At 50.4% G+C, this 10056-nt stretch overlaps 1 protein-coding gene across 1 annotated transcript in view; it reads left to right on the top strand.

The window, feature by feature from the left end:
• The window catches only part of NTSR1 (neurotensin receptor 1), a 66589-nt gene that overhangs the window by 3371 nt on the left and 53162 nt on the right, over positions 1-10056 (top strand). The window contains exon 2 of the mRNA XM_031058045.1: positions 5261-5902. Within this exon, the coding sequence (XP_030913905.1) occupies positions 5261-5902 (642 nt within the window). The remainder of the gene's footprint in view (positions 1-5260; positions 5903-10056) is intronic.

Consider the following 10056-nt stretch of genomic DNA (forward strand, 5'->3'; position numbering starts at 1 on the left):
TGAGCCTGCTGCATCCATTAGTGCTGGTCTCCCTGGAAAAGGAAAGGATTTTCTGGGTGCCAGGGACCAGGGTGAAGGGTGTCTGAACACATCCTGTTGTTTGGTGACATAGAGCCAAGGAAAAAGCTCTTCCAGCCCATGGCATTTCCAGCATTTAATAGAAAAGCTCACACCAGGAAAGAGCACAAAGCATGGCCAGTGCTTTTTATGTTTCCTGAAATCCAAGGCATGTAATCAGGATCTGTGAACACTTCAAACACACAGGAAGGTCACTGGGAAGAGACAGTAAAGAGCATTTTGCTGCCAGGGATTTTTGCTGTGCTGCATTTTCCTTCGCATTTTACAACTGCCAGGCCCACCGAAATTTTGGAAAACAGCATCAACTCTTTGGAGGAGGGCTGAGAAAATGAGGTTAATCTGCGAATTGAGTGCTGAGAGCTCCTGAAGGATGCTGGTGGGGTGTGTGAAGGGGCTGGGCTGGGCTGGAGCCTCCTGGCAGGCAGGGCTGTGCTCCGAGCCGGCACCGCTGTGTGGAGCTGTTGGGAGCACAGCTGGCACAGCCACTGCAAAAGCAGATTAAGCCCTGGGGAACCCAGGAACAGCCCATCTGCATGTGCCTGCTTGGGGCTACAATGCAGGGTCACAGCCACAGCGAGTGCAAAGTTTCCATTTAGATCCACTGTCCCTTTTTTGGGTATTTGTTCTTGGAATAAACCCCAGGATTTCCAAAGAGAAACCCTGTGGGCAGCACGTCTGTCGGCGTGGTGAGCACTTGTACTGCATATATAAAGGCAAAATGCATTTATTGCTATGAGGAATCAGATTTGGGCTTGTTGCAGTACCAGCCCAAGAGACCCCAAACTCCTTTATCTCCAAGCTAAAGCAGTTGATATCTCCTGTGTGTGTCCAGTTAATGCATCACTCTCTGATGTTTGAGACAAATACCACTGAGTCTGTCAGCCAGTACATTCATTATCTAAGAAGGGATTTTGCCGTAATAAAGGACTGAATTTGACCATGTAGCACACACAGCACAAGACCTGTAAAAGTTGCCTTGACACCTCATTTCCCAATTCTTCCTTCCCAGAGACTGATCCTTCTTCAGAGTGATTTTCTTTCCAATAGTACCATACACATCACGGCCTGTCCTGGGTTTTTGGCTGCCTTTTTCTTTTTTAAAGCTGCCCAAGAGCACACATGCTGGGGTGTGTGATCATTGCTCTGCTCTGGGCATGTCTGTCCACTCTGCCAACCCACACACTGACGTGCTCACACTGCAGAGCCTCCGTGGGTGAATCTGCCATGAAAACCAGAGTCAATAAATTTCCTGTGTATCAACTGGTTTGATTTAAAATACTCTTCTGAAAACAGTTCAGCCAAAGGCAGTAAATATTGTTTATTGCTCAGCCAAACCAACACTTTATTTTGCAGTAAGTTGAGCGTAGGAGTGCCTGTAAGTAATGATCCAGTCAATATTGCCACCAACGATGCTGATCAATGTCTCTTTTTCTACCACCTCTTTCTCCCTCACTTCCTCACTTTTCAGGCACAGCATGCCCCAAAAAAATCCCTGTACACTCCAGGATTTTACCTTCCCAACTCATCTTAGACACTCCTGACTTTTAGGGGACAGCCTGTTTATAGTGAGCCCACTGGGAAGTGATTTTAAAGGCTTCCATCAGTCCATCATCCCCCGCCTCACAAACCTGCTCCAACAGGGGTTTGGGGCTGGGTGCTCCATGGGAAAAAGGTTGATGGTGTCTCTTAGCACCAACCTCTTGCAGAGCTTTCCCTTTGCTGCTTCCCATGCCCTTCAGAAAAATCCCTCCCGTTGAAATCAGGCAGGAATAAGATTAACATGAAAAATTCCTAGTGACTGGAATCACCTGGAAAAAGAAAAGATGAAAAATACTTGAGTCTCCGTAAAAGGGGAGTGAGGCTTCACATCTGAGGCACAGTGGGACCCTCGGCTTGAAGTCCAGGCAGTTTAAATAGATGAGGTTTTTGGGTGACATTTTCCTGCAAGATTTTAAGTAAATGCCTTGCTGTAACATTTGAGATCAGGCGTTTTTTTAGTTTCCATGTTTCTTTTCCTTTTTTAAGCCTCAGACACACACACACAAAATATATTAAAACGAGCCCAGATTAGCTAAAAGGTCGGCTGGTTCCGAAACAAACACTGGGGATTTATGGTGGAGGCTTTGGAGCACCAGAAGGAAGCGGTTCATCCTGCCTCTGCCTTGGCTGTGAGGGGAATGTGGATTAAAACCTTGCTGGGAGCAGGAGTGAAGGTGAGAAGAGATGTTTTTGTCATTCATTTTGTAGAGAGGGAATTCACAAATCCCCCAGGGCATTCGCTGGCAGCAGGGAGAGAAAAGAGGTGCTGCACAGAGAGGCAGGAAAGGGGTGGGAGTGGGGTGGGAAAGGGGGGAATATTTTGGGTGCCTTCCACGGCTGGCCTCAGGCTGGACCAGCCCAGCTCTGTAAAAGCCAGGTGAGGACAGAGGGGAGAACCTGCCTGGGTAAAAACTTTGTGGAAAGGGGGAAAGGTCGATCCCTGCCTGGGGAATGCAAGGCTGCATCCCAGGAGACAAGCTCTGCGCTCAGCACCCTGCCTGTGAGAAACAGAGCTGCCTGAGAATCCTTCTCGCGTGGCTGAGGCAGGTTTGACAAGGAATTATTAGAATTTACTTAATTAATTAGCTCATAGAAATGTGCTGCTGAGGCCTTTCCTGATGGGAGCACTCAGCCCATTTTTGGGGTGGTCCCCAACAACTTTTGGGGTAGCACCTTCCCCGTACACTTTTAGGAAAGGAGAGATTTGGTTGGTACAAACTGCACCAGCCTGTTGAAGTGTTGATTGTAAATCAACAGCCACATTATTTCCAGGTACCTGCTCTTTCAGTTTGCAATTAGAATTATTTTTTAGATTATATCTCTTGATATTCCCTGCAAGTGCTTGGCATGGAGGGAAAGTGGAGGAGGCAGCACATGGAGCCTCAGGAACAGCTGCTGGGGCAATTCTCTCCTTGTAGCCATGCCTGAGCATTGCCTGTGTGCAGAAAGATGAGGCAGCAAAAGCCAAACCAGAGCATTTCTGCAGACAGCTATTGATATAAACGTGCACATCCACACTGCAAAATTAGACCAGCAGATGGGTATCTTGTTTGTGGGAAGAGCAAGAGCTTTTCACAAGGCCAAAATGAAGTTACAGCACCAGAAGGGACAATAACTCTTCGTTACAGATGAAGATCCCAAAGGAACTCTCTTGCTACATCTGTGGGAGAGCTGCTTTAGTCCATAACTGTGGGTTTGTGTTTAAATCTTGGGGCTCTGAGCTCCCCCCCAGCCTGGGGGCTGAGGGCTGGGATCAGTGGGCAGCCAGGAGAAGGTTTGCATCCCAGCTGCAGCTCTCCTTCAGTACACCCCACCAACTCACCTCATGTTCCACTCTCCTTTTCCAGGATACTCTTGATCCATCCCAAGACCTTGTCCAAGGCTCAGGAGCAACTGGGGAGACCAGCTGGGAACAGCAGCTCTGACAAACTCCTCTCAACTAATAGAAATTTCCTAATAGAAGAGCTTAAATGGAAGGAACATTGTTGTTAAGAGATTATTAGTCATTCTCTAAACTAGAGTGGGATGAGTGCCGGAAAATATTTCTCTCCAAATTGGTATGAATTACATGACTAAATAAATCTGATTTTGGTTAGTCTTCCATGGTGCTCTTATTGGAGGGATGTAGGAGGAGCAGAACTGGGGGGAATATTGACTCTTGGTGGATGGCTGGGGAAAGTGTGCTGCTTGTATTCAAGAGATGATTTGATAGACTGAAGAATTACACATCTTTCATCAGCTAGGTAAGTCTGAGTGAACACAGAGCCCACTGGTTATTGGAAACAAGGTACTCAGCATCTGCTAATGAACAGGAAAAATGATGGCTGTCTTTGGATGAACCAGTGATGTCCTGAATGGGATTTTCCTCCATCTCCTCTCTTCATTTTTAAAGATTTTTCTCTCAAAGGTGACTGAGTGGACAAACAGCTCACCAGAGATTTACAGGGTGGCTGAAAGGGTAACCCCATCACAGACCACCCATCCTTGGGGAACCTTTCCCTGTGGAGGATCCATTTGTCACCTTCAGCATCACCACGACACCCCCACAGCCCCTGTCCCTGCAGCAGGGAAGCTCATAGAGGAACCCATATCCCCAAATATGAAGATATTAAGGGAAAAGTCACTGATAGGGACCAAAGCAAAGCAGCTGTGCCATGGCACTGAGGGTGCCCTAGCAGGTCAGGGCACAGGTAGGTATTTATAAATGTGTTTCCCCCTTCATTTACATGCATTTATCCCAGCAGCAACAGGAGCTGAGTGGATATTGGGGAATCAGCAGCACCTACAGATGTACAAGAGTGTCAGAGCACCCCTGATCACTCTCCTCACCCTGTGGGGATGCAGGAGGGGGCTAAGCCCCACGAGCAGCTCCTTTACCAGCCCTCAGCTTCCAGCTGTGCCGGGCTTAGAGAGGGCTGTGGGGCAGTCTCGGTGGGGAGCGGCTGTGCAGCCCAGCCCGGGACCTTCTCCCTGCCTCTCTCCCTGCACGGCCCGGGCCTTGGGGACAGGGCTGGGGCTGCAAAACCTCTCTCGGCAGCGGGGCTGGGGCACCGCGGTGAGCGGCGGGGAGGGCGCAGCGGAGCGGGGCGGGCGATGTGCGTGTCCCGGTGTGTGTGCACCTGTACCGGGGTGTGCGGGTGTGGATACCGGGGTGTGTGAGTCTGTGTGTACCGGTGTGTGTGTCCGTGTCCCGATGTGAGTGTGCCTGTGCCCACCGGTGTGTGTGCACCTGTACCGGGGTGTCCCTGTCCCAGAGTGTGTGCCCGTGTCCCAGCGTGTGTGTCCGTGTCCCGGTGTGCCTGTGCCGGTGTGTGTGTCGGTGTTCCGGTGTGTGCCCGAGTCCCGGCGAGTGTGTGTGCCTCTCCCGGTGTGTGTGTCCGTGTCCCGGTGTGTGTGTCCGCGTCCCGGTGTGTGTCCCGGTGCGTGTGTCGGTGTGTCGGTGTGTAGGTGTGCGTGCCTCTCCCGGTGTGTGTGTCCGTGTCCCGGTGTGTGTGTCCGCGTCCCGGTGTGTGTCCCGGTGCGTGTGTCGGTGTGTCGGTGTGTAGGTGTGCGTGCCTCTCCCGGTGTGTGTGTCCGTGTCCCGGTGTGTGTGTCCGCGTCCCGGTGTGTGTCCCGGTGCGTGTGTCGGTGTGTCGGTGTGTAGGTGTGCGTGCCTCTCCCGGTGTGTGTGTCCGTGTCCCATGCCAACGGCACCAACCGCTCCGACCTGCTCCCCAAAGTGCCCGACGAGGAGGACCTGGACGTCAACACCGACATCTACTCCAAAGTGATGGTGACCGTCATCTACCTGGCTCTGTTCTTGGTGGGCACCGTGGGCAACTCCATCACGGCGTACACGCTGGTGAGGAAGAAGTCGCTGCAGAACCTGCAGAGCACCGTGCACTACCACCTGGCCAGCCTCGCCTTCTCCGACCTCCTCATCTTCCTCCTCTGCATGCCCATCGAGCTCTACAACTTCATCTGGGTCCATCACCCCTGGGCTTTCGGGGGGGCCGTTTGCAAGGGCTACTACTTCCTCCGGGACGCCTGCACCTATGCCACGGCGCTCAACATCGCCAGCCTCAGCGTGGAGCGCTACATGGCCATCTGCCACCCCTTCAAAGCCAAGAGCATCATGTCCCGCAGCCGCACCAAGAAGTTCATCAGCTGCATCTGGATCGCCTCCTTCCTGCTCGCCATCCCCATGATCTTCACCATGGGGCAGATCTACGGCAAGGACCGGGATCCCGACTCCCTCATCTGCACGGCCATCGTGGACACCTCCACGCTCAAGACGGTGATCCAGGTGAGGAGCCTCCTCCCGCGGCTGGCCGAACTTTGCGGAGCCGGCCGGGGCAGGAGGGGGAGGCTGGAGCGGGGTCCGGCTCGGGATGGGATGTCCCGGCCATGGGATGTCTGGAATGGGATGTCCCGGCCAGCCCTGGCGGGACGCACCGACCCGGGGTGCGCTCAGGAGGGATTTGTGTGGGTCTCGGCTCCGCTCGCTGCTCCCCTCCTGCCCCGCCGTGCTGAGCAGAGACCTTGCACCGGGGAAAATCCTGCTCCGTGCTTAATCCGGCCCCTTCCCGTGCCCGGAGCCTCCCGTGTCCCGGTCCGGAGCTCCTGGTGGCCGATCATGGCCAGAAACCCCCGAATCTCCATCCTTTCCCTGCATTTTCTGCATCTCCCCCCCTTCTGCTGGAAAGCGGCCAGCAAGTTCAGGGGAAATAAAACCATCTCTCCCCAGTCTTTGTGTTGATCCAGAGCCCTTTTCTTCAGTGTAGTGACAGCTCCTAATTTCAGAAAGTTTTGGACAAAGGCTGTATCACAGGCTTCTGAAAAGGAGCTGCATGGTGGAAGCCAGAGGCTGCTATTTTTGCAGTTTTGGGGAAACCCGTAGCTGGTTTTAGCAGCCCCTCCTGACTTCAGCACGGCTTTGCTGCTCTCCACACGGTGCTAAATCCAACACGCCCATGCGTGGAGCGGATTTCAGCACCAACACTTGCCGTGCTCCAGTGCTCCGGCGGGTTGAGGCATTTGTTTACTGGAGCACTGAGCTTGAAAAATGTAAGAGACACGGAAGGAGGGACAGAAGAGAGCAAGACACCAATCTCCATGGCCCCTTGGCTGCCAGGCTTGCATGTGATAGCTGCTCAATTTTTTATTTGGAACATGAATTTCAGGTGGGGTTAATCAGCGGGCAGCTGGAATTTAAAGCTGCATGGGCACTGAAGTCACTGGGATGTTCCTACATTTGAAGGGAGGGAACTTAAGTGGAAATGAATCAGAATCATTCCTTCCCACTAAAAGCAGGTGAGGGTATGTGCATTTAGGTTTAAGACCAGAGTCGGTAAATGTTTAGACATAACTCTCCCAGTTTCCCCTCTGTACTGTTCAAGTAAACCAAAATCAAGCCCTGATAGAAGCCCTGGATTTCCTCTGCATTTTATCATGATCCCTAACTTTCAGCTGAGGCGGTGAGGGCTGCATTTCTCCTGTAGATGCCTGGAAGGTTTTGTCAGCGGCAGCCCAGTGTACTTAACCCAAATTCTCTGCTCTCTGAGGAGACTGAGCCATCTGATTTGAGAACAATGGGACTGAAATGCATTATTTCCACTCATCTTCCTTCTAGGATTAAACTGATGCTCGTTGTTACCATGGTAGGGCTAAAACCAGAGGATTATTTCCTAGCCATATCTTTGGAGATTACACTTTTAACAATTCTCAGTGTACCTTACACTCTTGCAATTATTCAGGCTATACCTTATCCCATTAGCCAAGTCAGGAGTAGGAAGACATGAATATATTATGTGTATGTGAAGTTCACCTGTGGGCTTTTCCTCATCTATATATCTTTAATTAACTAGTGGATTAATTTAAAAGTTAAAAGAAAGAAGCAGCTGTTGGGGGAGAAGGAAGAACCAATCCCCAAACTGTGCCAATCTGTTCCTTCTCGGGGGATCTGGCTGCAGAAGTGGCTTTGCCATGCCAGGAAGGTTTTTTCATGGTTTCACTCCATTCCTCTGAGCACAGGGAAGTATCACACAACGTGAGGCAGGGCCCTGGGCCGGGGAGGGCTCTGGAGTGAATAAGCAAAGCAGCTGCAAGTCAGGTTTGAAGTGCGTTAATGGAAACCATGGCACAGCGTGTGAGCCGGCCCGAGCTGCACAGAGGTTTAAAAAAAGACAAATGATGGAAGAGCCAGGGGAGAAAGGGCAGTGCTGATGTGCAGTGTGACGTGCAGAGGTCTTGCTGGGTGGCAATCTGGAGCCCTGGTCTTTCGTGGTGGGTTCAAGCTGCTTTAGAGCATCTCTGCATCTCTTTGAATTCATTTTCTGTCTTTAAATTAAGGAGAGCAGTGATGCACTTGCTCGAGCTGGCAAATCACTTGTAATAAATCACTCAACACATTTCACTCCTATTCCTGTTTGGCAAACTGTCTAAAGCAAACTGGCATTTCTTTTTTGGAAGCCACTAGTTCTCCAAGTGGTTTTATTTGTTGACTGATTGAAAGAAGTTCAAGTTCCGTCCCAGAACAGGGCATTGTAACCATTTGTACCCTCAGAGACCAGCGTCAGCTATGGTTTTGCTGGGATCATTACAGGAGAATGATCCTCTCTGAACTGGAACAAGCTTCCTGGAAAAAGTATTTCACAGAATCACAGAATATTCTGAATTGTAAAGGCCTATTTGATTGTAGTAATTCAACATCTCTGATTTTGAAAAAGTTCCTCTGTATTTGCTTTGAGTATTCAAATTTTAGTGGACATTCCTCAGTGGAATTAGACTGAATGTGAACAATCAGGATTCCTTGTAAGAAAAATAAAAAAAGTAATTATTCAAACAACATTCAGCAAATTTGGTTCTTGCACGTATTAACCTGCACCACTTAAGCTCCACAACAACTCTAAGAGGTAATGACTGATATTCTTCTAGCAATTACAAATTGTTCAGGGCAGCACATAATCAGGAAGAGCAGCAGGTGAGACATTCTGCAGGGTGATGCTGTGTGTCACCACCATCCCTACACCAGGCACATCTCACCTCTTGCCATCGAGGCATAAAGCCTTGTGTGGCCTCTAAAACAGAATTCTTAGAACAATTTCCCAGCTTTGCTCATCACTGTCCTTGCAGATGCTTTAATCAGCCTGTGGATCTGGTTTATTATGCATTCTCCACTGCCAAGTTTTCATGTTGCTTCTGCCAGTCAGGGATGTCTGCTTTGGATTTTGGCATCCACGTGGGATCTGGTACCAGGAGCAAGTCCATTATAGCCACATTATTTAGGTCTAGTAAACTCTTTAGCTGGCAGACATCCCCTGAAAAGCACTGCTGCCAGTTTTAGGTTCTTTTTCCACATAGATTAAACACCTCTTTAAGCCATACAAGTAAATTCATGTTTTCATGGCACTTCAGCTGGAGGAGGTTTTAAAGCTCCCTGTTGTGGGAGCAATAGAAACGAGAGTTCTGGGGCAGGATGAGAGGTTTTCCCTGTTCACTTTTGAGTCTGTGCCTGTGGGGCTGGCTCTGGAACCACCTTCCCCCAAACAGGATCCCAGAGTGTCCTGCTCTACCATGCGCAGCCCTGTGTGCCATTAGCATTGCACAGCCTCAGCCCTGATTTTCAAAAAGCTCTGAATTTTACTGGTCAGATGCAGTGCAAATTGATTTTCCTGCTTATTCCTTTCTTACCTTCATCCCTGTTTTCTGGAGAGGTTCACAGCAGAACCTGGGGAAGAGGGGAAGCTGAAGGAAACACCTCCAATCCTGGTGCACTGTTGGTCCCCACACACATAGAGCTCCTCAAACTAAAATCCCAGGATTTCATCTGAGCCTGGGCTGGGCACAAGGGGAGATGGGTGTGGGCAGCTCCTGCACCCCAAAATTCCCAGGGGAAGGTGTTTTCCCACTGGTATGGCACAGCCTGTGCTTGGATGGCTCTGCTGCAAAATGTCCCCCAAGTCACAGCAAGTGCCTGGAGAGTGTCTGACACATGCTAATGTTTGATTTGCACAGACAGCTGGTGTGATCCCATTTATTAAAACACATGGCAGCAGGCCCTGCTCCTCCAGAAACTGCCACAGCTCCAGCAGCTCCAAGTTGCTCATTTGTGAGGGCAGCACTAGGGGAACTCCTCTGGCCCTCCTCACCCTTTGGCAGGATCTCTGTTCCATGTGGATCTGCTCTGCCTCAGCCCAGCCTGTGTGGCTGCAGCTCACCCATCCCTCCAGAGCCCTCGTTTATTATGTTTTATGAAGCCTGCTCACAGTTTGGATGATTTGTAGAGTAAATAACTCTGCACACTAAACAACTGTTTGCCCAAGTGGCTCCTCAGCTTTATTTCTGCCTACATTTCTTCATGTAATGCCTTTGAAGGGACCTGCCAAAGAGCCTCAGGTGTGAAGGGGACAGAAAGGAAGGACCAGGGCTCTTGACATCCATTGCCATGCTCTCTACACA

Source organism: Geospiza fortis, unplaced genomic scaffold (genome assembly GCF_000277835.1).
Source record: "Geospiza fortis unplaced genomic scaffold, GeoFor_1.0 scaffold188, whole genome shotgun sequence".
Taxonomy (NCBI): domain Eukaryota; kingdom Metazoa; phylum Chordata; class Aves; order Passeriformes; family Thraupidae; genus Geospiza; species Geospiza fortis.